The sequence below is a fragment of the Geotrypetes seraphini genome, chromosome 19 (assembly GCF_902459505.1).
Source record: "Geotrypetes seraphini chromosome 19, aGeoSer1.1, whole genome shotgun sequence".
Classification (NCBI taxonomy): domain Eukaryota; kingdom Metazoa; phylum Chordata; class Amphibia; order Gymnophiona; family Dermophiidae; genus Geotrypetes; species Geotrypetes seraphini.
In genome coordinates, this window is record NC_047102.1 from 36,920,651 (window position 1) to 36,935,563 (window position 14,913).

The 14,913-nt window shown below is 44.4% G+C and overlaps 1 protein-coding gene across 6 annotated transcripts in view; it reads left to right on the top strand.

Annotated features, from left to right (window-relative positions):
- Positions 1-14,913, top strand: part of INCENP (inner centromere protein) — a 73,294-nt gene that overhangs the window by 8,354 nt on the left and 50,027 nt on the right. For 2 of the 6 annotated variants that reach the window (XM_033927942.1, XM_033927943.1), the window contains exons 1-4: positions 6,224-6,269; positions 9,535-9,673; positions 13,475-13,600; positions 14,120-14,889. In XM_033927942.1, the coding sequence (XP_033783833.1) occupies positions 6,239-6,269; positions 9,535-9,673; positions 13,475-13,600; positions 14,120-14,889 (1,066 nt within the window). In that variant the 5' untranslated portion in view covers positions 6,224-6,238. Of the gene's footprint in view, positions 1-6,223; positions 6,270-6,607; positions 6,738-6,954; positions 6,977-9,534; positions 9,674-13,216; positions 13,345-13,474; positions 13,601-14,119; positions 14,890-14,913 lie in introns of those variants that run through there. The other 4 variants (XM_033927945.1, XM_033927944.1, XM_033927946.1 and 1 more) reach the window with 4 other exon arrangements.

Sequence of the window (14,913 nt, forward strand, 5' to 3'; positions counted from 1 at the left end):
GGTTGAGTCACCAGAATCCATTCAGTTGGTCACTGGTCTTCAACCATGCAAAGCTGTATTGACTTGCAAGACTCTTACTGGACACGTTGAGGACCAATATCATAAGATGACAGATGACCTTCCAAATATTTAGCTGTCACTTGTGACTGAAGTCTACACAGCAGCTGACATAAGAACATAAGAATTGCCGCTGCTGAATCAGACCAATGCTCCATCCTGCCCAGCAGTCCGCTCACGTGGCAGCCTCTTGCTCAAGACCAATGCTCCAAATGAGTCCAGTCTCACCAGTTTAGCATGAACGTGTCCAACTTTGTCTTGAAACCCTGGAGGGTGTTTTCCCCTATAACAGACTCTGGAAGAGCGTTCCAGTTTTCCATCACTCTCTAGGTGAAGAAGAATTTCCTTACGTTTGTACGGAATCTATCCTCTTTCAACTTTAGAGAGTGTCCTCTTGTTCTCCCTACCTTGGAGAGGGTGAACAGTCTGTCTTTCTCTACTAAGTCTATTCCCTTCAGTACCTTGAATGTTTCGATCATGTGCCCTCTCAACCTCCTCTGTTCGAGGGAGAAGAGGCCCAGTTTCTCTAATCTTTCACTTAACGGCAGCTCCTCCAACCCCTTAACCATCTTAGTCACTCTTCTCTTGACCCTCTCGAGTAGTACCGTGTCCTTCTTCATGTACGGCGACCAGTGCTGTATGTAGTACTCCAGGTGAGGGCGCACCATGTACAGTGGCCTGATAACCTTCTCCGATCTGTTCATGATCCCCTTCTTTATCATTCCTAGCATTCTGTTCACCCTTTTCGCCGCCGCTGCACATTGCACAGACGGCTTCATCGACTTGTTGATCAGAACTCCCAAGTCCCTTTCCTGGAAGGTCTCTCCAAGTACCGTCCCGGACAACCTGTACTTGTGCTTGAGATTTTTGTTACCGACATGCATCACTTTACATTTATCCACATTGAACCTCATCTGCCATGTCGATGCCCATTCCTCGAGCCTGATTATGTCACGTTGTAGATCTTCGCAATCCCCCTGCGTCTTTACTACTCTGAATAACTTCGTGTCGTCCACAAATTTAATCACCTCGCTTGTCGTACTTATGTCCAGATCATTTATAAAAATGTTGAAGAGTACGGGTCCAAGCACCAAGCCCTGTGGCACCCCACTGGTGTAACTAGTCCAGTCCAAGTATTGCCCATTTACCCCCTGTTTCCTATGCTCCAGACAGTTTTTAATCCACGTGAGTATTTCTCCCTCGATTCCATGGCTCGCAATTTTCCGAAGTAGTTGTTCATGTGGAACCTTGTCAACGCCTTCTGAAAGTCCAGATATACAATGTCGACCGGGTCGCCCTTGTCTATTTGCCTGTTTACTCCTTTAAAGAAGTGCAGCAAGTTTGTCAAACAAGATCTGCCTTTGCTGACACCGTGCTGGCTGGTCCTCATCAGACCGTTTCCATCAAGGTGATCAATGATGCGGTCCTTTATCAGCGCCTCTACCATCTTTCCCGGAACCGAGGTCAGACTCACCGGTCTGTAGTTTCCCGGATCTCCCCTTGAACCTTTTTTGAAGATCGGTGTAACATTCGCCACCTTCCAGTCCTCCGGAATCTCCTGTTTTGATTGACAGATTGGCTATTAGTTGAAGCAGTTTAGCTATGGTCCCTTTCAGTTCCTTGATGACCCTCAGATGGATGCCATTCGGTCCGGGGATTTATCGCTCTTAAGTCTATTGATCTGCCTGTATACTTCTTCTAGACTGACCGTAAACCCTGTCAGTTTCCCGTTTTCGCTTCCAGCATATAGCCTGATGGGTTCCAGTATGCTGTGTATATCCTCTTTGGTAAATACAGACGCAAAAATTGTGTTCAGTCTATCGGCGATGGCTTTGTCCTCCTTTAGCACTCTCTTTATTCCTTGGTCATCCAACGGTCCCACTGCTTCCTTCCCCTTTACCATCTTGGTCACTCTTCTTTGAACCTTTTCTAGTGCCATTATATCTTTCTTGAGATAAGGGGACCAGAACTGAATGCAATACTCCAGATGAGGTCGCACCATGGAGCGATACAGTGGCATTATAACATTCTTAGTCTTGTTAACCATCCCTTCTTTAATAATTCCTAGCATCCTATTTGCTTTTTTGGCCGCCACCGCACATTGGGCAGAAGATTTCATCGTATTGTCTATAATGACACTCAGATCCTTTTCTTGGGCGCTAATCCCTAAGGTGGACCCTAGCATCCAGTAATTGTGATTCAGGTTATTCTTCCCAATGTGCATCACTTTGCATTTGCCCACATTAAATTTCAATTTTGAACAGTTTAGTGTCATCTGCAAATTGAATCACCTCACTCATCATTCCAATTTCCAGATCATTTATAAATAAGTTAAATAGCACTGGTCCCAGTACAGACCCCTGTGGCACTCCACTGTTTAATCTCCTCATTGAGAAAAATGACCATTTAACCCTACCCTCTGTTTTCTATCCGATAACCAATTCCTAATCCACAACTGAACTTTGCCACCTACCTCATAACACTTTAATTTTCTCAGGAGCCTCTCATAAGGAACTTTATTAAAAGCTTTCTGAAAATTTAGATACACTATATCAACTGGCTCACCTTTATCCACATGATTATTCACACCTTCAAAGAAGTCAAGCAAATTTGTGAGGCAAGATCTCTCTTGGCTGAACCCATGCTGACTCCATCTCATTAAATCATGTTTGTCTATGTGTTCCACAATTTTATTTTTTTATAATCGTTTCTACCATTGTACCTGGCACCGAAGTGAGGCTTACCGGTCTGTAATTTCCCGTATCTCTCCTGGAGCCCTTTTTATAAATTGGCGTAACATTGGATACCCTCCAAAATCTTCAGGTACTACAGACAATTATAGTGACAGGTTACAGATCAATAACAGCAGGTCAACAATTTCATTTTTGTGTTCTTTTAATACCCTGGAATGTATACTGTCCGGTCCTGGTGATTTATCACTTTTTTACTTGTCGATTTGGCTCAGTACATCTTCCAGATTCACTGAGATTTCTTTCAGTTCCTCCGCATCATCACCCTTGGAAACCATTTCCAGTTCAGGTAGATCTCTTCCATCTTCTTCCGTAAAGCAAAAAATTACTTAAAGTAAAAAATTCATTCAGTCTTTCTGCTATGGCCTTATCCTCCCTGAGCACCCCTTTTGATCCTTGATCATTCATCGGTCCCACAGATTCCCTCACAGGTTTTCTGCTGCTGATGTACCTAAAAAAATTGCTATGAGTTTTTGCCTGTTTTGCAAGTTTCTCTTCAATTTCTTTCTTAGCTGTCTTTATCAATGCTTTACATCTAACTTGCCAGTGCTTGTGTTTCTTCTTATTTTCTTAATTTGGATCTTTTTTCCATTCTTTTAAAGGATTGGGGGGGCTCTAACAGCCTCTTTCACTGGGGAGGGCTTCGACGGCTGGGATGGTTTAGATGGACTGGAACCTAAGCACACCACTGGACAGGACTCTGGGTTTATGGCCCAGAAATATTTAAGAAAAAGGACCATTTACATTAAATGATTAATTTATGGAGTATGTATGGTTGGGTAGACTGGATGGACCAGTCAGGTCTTTATCTGCCATAATTTACTATGTTACTATATAAAACCAGCTGCATTAGCTGTTCATAGAAACATAGAAAGATGACGGCAAATAAGGGCTACAGCCCATACCATTGACCCCCTTTTAAGTCTACTGGACCCTTAACTCTACTGATCTGCTCTATTAAGTCTATATCCTAGCGACCCTATTCATTGGTATGACCCTCGCAGTGATCCCACATAGGCATCCCATTTATTCTTGAAGTCTGGGATACTGCGGGCCTCGATCACCTGTACTGGAAGCTTGTTCCAATGCTCTATCACTCGTTCCGTGAAGAAGTACTTCCTGACGTCTCCACGAAACTTCCCTCCCCTGAGTTTGAGCGGATGTCCTCTTGTGTTCGAGGGTCCTTTGAGAAGAAAGATATCATCTTCCACCTCGACCCATCCCATGATGTACTTAAATGTCTCAATCATGTCTCACCTCTCCCTACGCTCCTCGAGAGTATAGAGCTGCAATTTGTTCAGTCTTTCTTCGTACGAGAGACCCTTTAGCCCCGAGACCATCCTAGTGGCCATCCGCTGAACCGCCTCAATTCTGAGCACATCTTTACGGTAATGTGGCCTCCAAAATTGCACACAGTATTCTAGATGAGGTCTCACCATGGCTCTGTATAATGGCATCATGACCTCAGGCTTCCTGTTGACGAAACTTCTCTTGATACAACCCATCATCTGCCGTGCCTTAGATGAAGCCTTCTCCACTTGAGTAGCAGTCTTCATGTCTGCACTGATGATCACTCCCAAGTCTCGTTCTGCCGTAGTCTTGGTCAAAGTTTCTCCATTCAAGGTGTAAGTTCTGCATGGATTTCCATTTCCGAGATGCATGACCTTACATTTCTTGGCGTTGAAGCCCAGCTGCCAGACAGAGGACCAACTTTCTAAAGTACGGAGGTCCTGTTCCATAGTATCCTGTAGATTGTAGCCGTTTACGATATTGCATAGTTTGGCGTCATCAGCGAATAAGGTTACCTTACCTTGAAGCCCTTGAGTCAAATCCCTAATGAATATGTTGAAGAGGAGTGGACCCAGGACTGAGCCCTGCGGCACTCCGCTGGTCACTTCCGACGTTTTGGAGAGGGTACCGTTAACCATCACCCTCTGAAGTCTGCCACTTAGCCAATCTTTAACCCATGCAGTTAGTGTTACTCCTAACCCCATCGATTCCATCTTGTTCAGCAGTCTGCGGTGTGGGACGCTGTCAAAAGCCTTGCTGAAGTCAAGGTATACGACGTCTAAGGACTCTCCCGAGTCCAGCCTTCTTGTTACCCAGTCAAAGAAGCTGATAAGGTTGGACTGGCAGGACCAACCCTTGGTGAATCCATGTTGGCTGGGGTCCCGGAGATTCCCCTCATTCAAGACCGTATCTAATTTATGCTTAATTAGTGTTTCCATGAGTTTACTCACTATTGAAGTGAGACTCACTGGTTCATACCACATTCTCTGGCAACTATTCTCTGAGTGAAAAAATATTTCCTCCTATTGGTTTTAAAAGTATTACTCTGTAACTTCATCGAGTGTCTCCTAGTCTTTGTAAATCCTGATGCAGTAAAAAAGAATCGATTCACTTGTACCCATTCTACTCATTCAGGATTTTGTAGACTTCAATCATATCTCCCTTCTCTTTTCTAAGCTGAAGAGCCCTAACCATTTTAGTCTTTCCTCATACGAGAGGAGTTCCATCCCCTTTACCATCTTGGTCGCTCTTCTTTTAACTTTTTCTAGTGTTGCTATATCTTTTTTGAGATAAGGAGATCAGAACTGAACGCAATGCTCAAAGTGAGGCATTATAACATCCTAAGTTTTGTTTACCATCTCATTACTAATAATTCCTAGCATCTTGTTTGCTTTCTTGCAGATTTTGCATCTGTGCCCAAATTTGGGCAACCCTTATAGAATTTGGGGTCATGCCTATTCTGCCTAATGAATAAGTCTGACCTGGTATATGATGACCCTTTTCTCGTCTCTCTTTTTCTCTAGGCAAGTCACTTAAAATTTCACCATTGCCCCAGGTACAAAATAACCCTTCTAAGGCTCTTTCGATCGTCAGTTCAAAATCTGTTCTCTGTTCCGTCACTAAAATATATAAACACTATGGGGCTCATAATCGAAAGAGAAAAACGTCCAAAAACTGGCCTAAGTCGGCACTTGGACGAACATTTCTCAAAAACGTCCAAGTGCCGATAATAAAAACGGGTTTTGGACGTATTTCTAAATGACCTAGGCCTTCATAGTGCCGCTGAACGACCAAAGCTAAACAGGGCGTTTCAGGAGGCGTTTCCAGGGTGGGAGTTGGGCGGAATGTGGGCCGGCTTAGACTTAGTCGAACAGCATGTATAACTGAAAGTTTTACAACAGAGCCTAGACGGAACTTGGACGTTGTGACTCAGCTTCCTGTTTCCGCCCAGGCAGTTCAGTCAGGGGAAGCTTTTGACTGAGCACCTGTTGCCGATCTGAAGTTCTGCTGATGCCAGGAGAAGGAGGCCGAACTTGAGTGCTGTCGTGGGGCAGGGGGAGGCGCCGATGCCGCTGAGTGCCGTCGCAGCCCAGGAATTTTCCGGTCCTGTCCGGCTGTGCACCCCCCCTAAGGCTGCACCCATGGAGGACCGACCTCCCCGCCCTCCCCTTGGTATGCCACTGCTGCAAGGGTAGGGAACTCCGGTCCTCAAGAGCTCTATACCAGTCGGGTTTTCAGGATTTCCCCAATGAATATGCATGAGATCTATTTGCATGCACTGCTTTCAATGCATATTCATTGGGGAAATCCTGAAAACCCGACTGGAATACGGCTCTCCAGGATCGAAGTTCCCTACCCCTGATCCACTGTAATAGGACACGCTCGTTTGTCCGGTTACAGCTCAATCGGATCCATCAGCTCTTTCCTGTCGCCTGTCACTTTCGGCGGTCCTTTAAACAGGCTTTGAGCCACTCTTTATGTCGTCATTGCAATCGCGGCCAATCAGATTCGTCCGCCCTCCTAACTCCGCCCTACTAGCCTGGCGTAAGAGCGCCATTGGCAGCGGTCGTTGTTTTTGAAAATCCAAACGGTTTTGAGCGGGGCGCGAGGTCGGCGGCTGAGGCGCGGACCGGATCGCAGGTGAGTTCTTCCTTTGGGCTTCCGTGCGTCGGCCGCTGATTTTTGCGGTCCCGGGGCCCGAGTGACAGCATCAGCTCTCGGAATGGCGGGCCAAAAGCTTGAAATCGGATCAAATTTCGCTTTATACGTGGTTATCTAAGGGGGTGGGGGGTGTTTAAAACCGTTTCGGGTGCGACCGTACCCCCACTTGCTGCCAGGAGGTGTCTCGAGACTGGGCCTGAAGCATTACGTCATGAAAAGTACGGATTTTATTTAGTGTTTCTGCAACACATTTTTATATCCTAAAGCACAAGGCTATAAATAAATACGAGGATCGGTACTTTTAGTGGTCACCTTATAGGTGTGTTTTAAAGTATTAGCCTTTGCATTCCAGTGGGCTGTCAGTATTAATCACCTGAGGACAAGATCTGTTTATTATTGTAGTTCTTTAAATGTGTGTTTGTTTACCAAAAGAAGAAGTTTGTATAGCAGCAGCAACAGCACTTTCTCCTGTCAAAAGCTACCTAAGGCAGTGTTTTTCAACCTTTTTACATCTGTGGACCTGCAAACTACTAGGACTAAAATTTAAAAACCCTGTTTCCGCCCCATCTCTTGAGCTCGGTCCCCACAAATCATCTGATCCCATCCACACAAGCCTCAGTTATGATTTTATATTGAATGTATTTTATTAAAGTATAAAAAGAAATAATACTCTGTACAATTGTCATTTTATAAATACAAATAATACAGAGCAAGGATCATAAAACCCGTCTCCCCTCCCCTTCACATATATCCCCTCTACTATCAAGAAAACTGAACAAGCCAAATTATTACAGAATGCTACACAGAAATATCATGCTAATATGCAGTCACACATGACAGGAATAGTTTTAGGGGAGTGCAACTAGGGCAACTGCCCCCTGGTCAGAGAGGCCCTAAGCCAGCTGGAAGCTAAAGAAGCACTTCCTGGGCTTTGCAGCCCCAGTTATTTCTAACACCAGCTCTAGCAGGATATATATTTCAAATCTGAGATATTCTAATCACAAAATAGACATAAAATTATTTTTTTCTACCTTTTGTCATCTCTGGTTTCTGCTTTCATCTTCTTTTCCCTCTCTTCAATCCAGCATCTGCCCCTTCCATCCACTGTCTGTTCTCTCCCCCTTCAATATAGTATCTGTCTTCTTTCTATGCCCCTCTCCCCTTTCCATCTAGCCTGTGCCCCCTCTCTCCTTTTTACATGATTCATTCCAGCTTCACCACTCTCTTCATTTTTATCTCTCCTACACCAGATCTACCATCGTTGTCCCTCTCTACTTATTTTTCTGCTGACCCCTTCCCATCATCAATCTCTCTACTGTCTCATGCCCGTCTCTCCCCTTCTCCTCCTCTAATCTCCCTGCCAGCTGTTTCCTTCCTATTTTCCTTCTCCCTTCCCTCCTCCTCCTGTCCAGCAGTAACTCTCTTCCCTTCCTCCCCTCCCAGGAGTATCACTCCTTTTCCTTCCCTCCAGGTCCAGTAGCAGCTGTCCCTTTTTTTCCCTTGCCCAGCAGCTTCCCAGATTCCTTTCCCTCCTCCCCTCCCAGCAGCATCTCCTTCTCTCTCTCCAGTAGCAGCTGTCCCATTTTTTTCCCTTGCCCAGCAGCTTCCCAGACTCCTTTCCCTCCTCCCCTCCCAGCAGCATCTCTCCTTCCCTCCAGGTCCAGTAGCAGCTGTCCCTTTTTTCCCTTGCCCAGCAGATTCCCAGACTCCTTTCCCTCCTCTCCTCCCAGTAGCATCTCTCCTTATCCTTCCCTCCAGGTCCAGTAGCAGCTGTCCTTTTTTTTTTTTTTTTCTTTAACCATGCCAGCAGCTTCCCAGTCTCTTACAGTGTCTTTCTCCCCTCCCAGCAGCTCTCCTTACTTCTCAGCGCAGCAATTCAGGAAGGCAGCCTAGGGTCCTTTGTTGGGTCGCGCCACCTCTGAGGAAAGAGGAAGTTGCATCATGAGAGGTAGCCGCGACTCAGCAGAAGCCCCAAGGCTGCCTTCCTGAATCGCTGCCTTGGTAAGTAAAGGAGAGCTGCAGAGAGGGGAGAAAGCCACTGTCGGAGGCTCCTCAAGATCTCTCCAGCCCAGCGCGGACATGATGAAAATAACTCGTCGATCTTGCTGGCCCTGCGTGGACTGGCAGAAATTTCCTGTGGACCGGCAGCGGTCCGCAGACAGGCAGTTGAAGAACAGTGTGCTAGACTTCAGCGGCTCGATTTGTGTGGGGCTTTTATTTTGCATATGTGCCCATTGCTATCACCAGCAATGGGCACATGCAAATGTAGAGAGCCTTCGCTACTCTCTGCCAACCTAATTTTCATGAGGTTTTTTTTTTGTTTGTTTTGTGTTTTTGTTTTTTTTCAATTGCTACAAAAACAGCTGCGACAACAGCCCATTGGTTTTTAACATTGGTTTTTGAGATGTCTATGGGTTTTGGGATATCTATGGCTGCTGTACTGCCACAGAAATAAGCTTCCTTCTCTGTTTGGTGTGTCTGGCAGCGTGTTTTGAGCCTCATGGAGCAGGAACTCCATACTTAAGGGGGGTGGATCTTAAGTTTTTCATGAGACCAGAGGTATAGCTCCTGCCCTTCATGACTAATAACTGCTGAGAACCGCACATTGCAGACAAGAATGAAGAGCTATTTTGGTAGCAGTAGCAACTAGAAGAAAAATATTTGCAGCACAATCCTGGGCTTCACAGAAATTTAGTCATCATGGAAGCTTAGTGTCCTGGATTTGTCATAGGCTATGTTTCTGAAGTAACACTTCATTTTGTTCATTTTATTGCAGAAATGATGGCTGACGCCAAAGGTCCCTCTCGCCTGTTGCTGGTATTTGCCCAAAAATTTGAAGAATTTGTTTTGGAAGTGGAAAATAAGCACTTATGGCTGCAAGAAATTGAGGAAGAAGCCAAGAGGATGTTCAGCAGGTTAGAGCCTTTTCAGGGGCTTCTATTTTTCCTTTATCAATTCCTTCTCACGATTGTATTAAATGATAAAATGACTTTGGGGTAGCTCGATCAAACACTTTCTCTATTTTCAGGGCTTGGCATGCTCTTCAAACCAGATATGTTGGCTAAATTCCTCCTTTATGTATCTCTTGAGGTGTGTAGTTTTAAAGTAGTTTCTTTGTAGAATCTTATTGACAAGCTAGTCTTTTATCCAACCTGATGAATCAGGTCTAGCTTCCTCCTTCCACTCTTAATTTATAGACTTATAGAACTAACGGTCTCTTTTACAAAGCCGCGCTAGCAGCTATCACGTGGCAAAGGTCCCGAAGCCCTTTAAGTATCTATGGGCTTCGGGGCCATTAGCGCGGCTTTGTTAAAGAGGCCGTTAGACTTCAAACCAACCTTACGTTGTTGTGCCTGTGTAAGCCTAGAGATGTTTAAAAAAATTTTGAAAACATACTTGTATGTCAGTATTTGTGAATCCATGATAGTGGTTCCATGTTTTGATTCATCTTGAGTGAAAGATTTTATGTCTTAAGCTATAAATATGAGAAAATGAATGCTGATTTGTTAGGGAATATTAAAAACTTTAAATTAATATGAGCCCCATTGATGTTTTTTGTAGAATTATTATAACTAAGATTTTTATTGTTAGAAAATGCACATCCAGAGAGGGGTGTGGGTGGGAGGAATAAAAGGTTATTTTAATTGATTATTTATATGGATGGTAATAGGGGGGGAAGGGTGATATTTTTGAGGTTGATAAATAAGTCTGATTATATATGTGTAATTTAGGTTTACTTATCTAATATAATAAAGAGCTAGCCGCGCATGCGCACTCCTATTTGTGTGTGCTGTAGGTCTGTGGCCGAAGGAGTGCGCATGCGCGCTAATACGTCACCAGCCTATCGCCTCCACAAGCCAGACCGCAGCCAGATGACGTTCTCCGTTCCTCCTGCTGCTGCCGCCGATCTCCATTTCTCCTTTGCCGCCCACCCCCTTCTCTTCCCGCGGGCCCGAATGGCGATTCCAGCAGCGTTTACATCAGTCTTCACACGCTGCTTCGGGCCCTTCTACTGCCCTGATTTGCTCTGCCGCGTCTCTGATGATGTCATCAGGGACGTGCCAGAGTAAATCAGGGCAGTAGAAGGGCCCGAAGCAGCATGTGGAGACTGATGCAAGCTGGAATCACCACCTTTGTAGTCCGGACCGCGGGAAGGGAAAGGGGGGGGGTAGAGGAAACGCTAATGCTGCTGCACTGGGAACTGGTTGGGGGGGGAGGGAAATGGAGGGGAAAGGAATGCTGCTTTGGACAGACAGACAGAGAGAGGAAGGGAAACACAAAGAAAATAAGAAAGACACAGGGGCAGGTGCACAGGGAACTGGTGTGGGGGGAGGGAAATGGAGGGGGATGGAATGCTGCTTTGGACAGACAGACAGAGGGAGGAAGGGAGACAGAAAGGAAAGAAGAAAGACACAGGGTCAGGGAGATACACAGAAAGACAGACAGGCAAAGGGGGCCAGGGACAGAGACAGAAAGGACAGCGGGAGCCGCATCAGGAGGGATGCGGCAGTGGGAACTTTTCCAATGGATGCAACTGGGCAGCTGTCGGGAACCTGCTGGACAGGGGGAGAAGGAAAAAGATGCTGATGGACAGGGGGGGAATAATGTTGGGCAGGGGGAGAAGGAAAGAGGTGCTGCTGGACAGGGAGGAGGTAAAACAAAGGGAGAAGGGCTGCTGCTGTATAAGGAGAGCAGTGAAGGGGTGGTGGTGGACACAGTGGAGGTAAAAGGAAGGGAAAATGGAGAGGGGGAGCAGGCAAGGGGTGGTGATGGACAGCCAAGGAAAAAGAAAGGCAGAAAGAAAGAAAGCGGCTAAGGACAGAGAAAGAGAAAAAAAGACACACACAAATATATGTTCTAGCACCCGTTAATGTAACGGGCTTAAAGACTAGTCTATAATGTATTTCTGAAACTGATAAAATTTTATAGTTACTTTGGTGATAAAATTAGGTTGGGTAATGATCTGTATGAATCTTCTAAAATTAAGTGATGTCTAAAGTGTTAAATGTTTAATCTATTCTTCTGTTTTCACTTATTGGAAGTGTTTTAAAATAAATAAAGATTATAAAAAAAAATTTCTGAAAATATACTTAATCAGCAATTATGTTTCTAGGAGATTTTTTTTTTTTTACATCAAATTGTTTCATTGTGAGATTGCATTTTGTATGTTCTTTGTACTCTGCTTTGGTTTAGAGCAGTATATTTTTATTTTTTTATTTTTTTTAAATTCATTTTTCATATAACAAGTGTATCATAAAAATTCATACAATTGCATTAAGTATACAGTTGATATTTCAATAACTTACTGTAAATACAACATATCATTATATAGTCCTTACTATAATTTTAGACATCATAATATTTAATAATTATATCAACTATTATTCAATTATAATCCCTTTCCCTCCCCTTATTTTGATAGTTGCATACAATATAACAAATATTATGATTTATTTATATTTTGTGATAAAGAGAATAAACCTACCCCCCCTTTATCAAGTATCTTATTATGGGAAAAATTATATCAATCATTGCTAAGCAAAATAAAAACTTTAATATTAGATGGTGAATATAATCAATATACATTCTCTTCTGAAAAGCAATCTAAGTGTGTAAAAAAAAAAAAAATCCTTTTTTCAAAAATATCTGGCTGAGCACTTGGGCCTTTTTTATAAAGTTTAATGTGCACTAATGGATATTAGAATATACTACTGTATTTTTGGCTCCATAAGATGGACTTTTTCCCCAAAAAAAGTGGTTGAAAAAGGGATGCGTCCTATGGAGCAAATACCCAAATCTCCCCTCCCCCGTTACCTGATTTAGACCGCCGTCTGCCACTGCTGGTCACTCGCTGCTGCCGAAAGTAGAGGAAGGGAAGGGCTAGGTGGGTGCAGCAATTGCATGCAGCCGGCCCAGAAGCCTTACTCCTGATGTTAATTCTGACATCTGCCAGAAGGTCCTGGCCCAGACCTTCTCTCCGACGTCAGAAATCGCTGCACCCGCCTGGCCCTTGCCAGCAGTTCCTTCTGTTTCTTCCGTTCCATTGCTGTGCTGCTGAGCCCGGAGTCGACCCCCCCCCCCACGCTGCTGCTGCTTCATTGATGTCCTCAGTGGCAGCAGTAGGATGTAATTAAATCTGGGGGGGGGGTGGAAGAGGACAGAGGCTGGAAGGCAGTGAGGGGAACATAGGAGGGAGGGAGGAAGGGACAATTGTTGGGCCTGATGAAGGAGAGAAATCAGTAGACAAAGGTAGGAGAAATTTTATTTTCAATTTAGTGATCAAAATGTCAGTTTTGAGAATTTATATCTGCTGTCTACATGTTGCACTAAATTTATCTATTTTTCTATAGTTGTTACTGAGATGACATTGCATTTTTTAAAAAGTCAGCTGCCGTGACATCTGTCCATCCTGTCCCGCCCTACCACTAGACCACCGGAGGGGGGACAGGGTACAGAGCCTGGCAGGGAGTGTAGGGTTGGTTGCAGACCCTGGCAGGAGAACTTGGTTCAGAATGTAGTTTGTTTGTTTTTCCTTATTTTCCTCCTCTAAATCTAGGGTGCACCATCTTATGGAGCGAAAAATACGGTAATTTTTGCATGTCTTATTTTATACCTGTAGGCTACATGACATTTAGTGTGCATTAAGCTTTAAATTTTATTAAGCTTTTTGGAATTATGAAAGATTATGAGGCTTCTGTGTGTTCTGCGTTAACTAGTGACTTCACTGCTGAGCCAGAGCTGATGCCAAAAACCCCATCACAGAAGAAGAAGCGAAAAAAAGTGATCTCCATCCCAAATGAGGATCAGGAGCCGACTGAGGATCAGGAGCCGACTGGGAAAAGGTGAGGTATCTTCTGCAGCAGTGAATTTGAAAAAGGTCTTAGAACATGTTAACAGAGGGTTTGGTCATTTTGAGCACAGGCAACAAACAACTTTCAACCTATGTTTATAAAGTAATTTTTTAAATGGATTTTTTTTTTGGCCTGCTAGTGTTCTCCTGTTCGTTTGCACTTCCAGCTCAGTTGGAACCAGCCTTTGATGAAGGCAACATGGCACAGTAGCCCATTTACATCTATCAAGGGCTTTGCCCTTGCCACATTTCTTATCGCTATCATTAGTCATTGGCCAGGGATCACAACATCCAGAACCCAGTGTACAATGCTCTGTCTGGCCAGCCGGCAGTGGTGGTAATGATAATGATGGCTCTTTCTTCTGTATTCATTCTCCCCCACCAGCCCAGTCTACAATGAATATAAATTAAACCAAGCATCTATAAAATGTTTGTTTGAACTGTTCTATCTGATTTAAAGAGAACCATGCTATTATTCTTTAGACTGATAAACTTTTTTTTTTTTAATTAGGCCGTCGAGGAAAAGGAGGAGTAGCAACAATTGGACAGCTTCAGTCCGAAGACTTTCATTAAAACGTCAAAAGGAGAAAGCAGAAAACTCGATTATCGATGAGGAAACTCAGCCCAAACGAGTGACACGAGCTCAATCTCGAGCTCAGGCTCAGGCCCATTTGACATCCCCTGTTGCTGAGAGCACTCCTCAGGAACCCTCCATTGTTCCAATGGACTGGTTCCCTGGCACAGCTATAACTGCTGGTGATCGCAACAGTGCAGAGAGCCATCTCCCAGGAATAGTTGAAGTGATTGTATTGAATTCAGATGAGGACTCTCCTAAGAAGGTGGAAACGACAAAACCCATGTGCACTGAAGCTTCCACAGTGGCAGTCCCTGAAACACCTGACGTAATAGAGCGGGGTATCTCTAAAGTAAAGCTAGCACAGACGTCTACACCAAAGCCCGATGAAATGGAGGTGACTGAAGAGGAAAGGTTGTGCTTGTCTGCTATGTGTCAAGGTGTTTCAAAGGAGCCTGAGATGGAACAGGTGCTGGATTTAACCCATCAGAAACAAACTCCAACAGGTTCCAAATCAGACCGGAGGTCAGTGCGTCGAAGCTTGGTTAGCAGGCCATCCAACAGTCGCAGGATTTCCTTGGTAGAGCAATATTCCCTTGCCAGCAAAAGGGATAACATGACCCGAGAAGCAGTCCGGAAGTCAATTCGCAAGTCCATCTCCAAAAAGCGGGCGGCTATGGAGTCTTCAGCCTCTTGCAATGTAAACTGTAAGTTCTGGTGTTTTCCTGGAT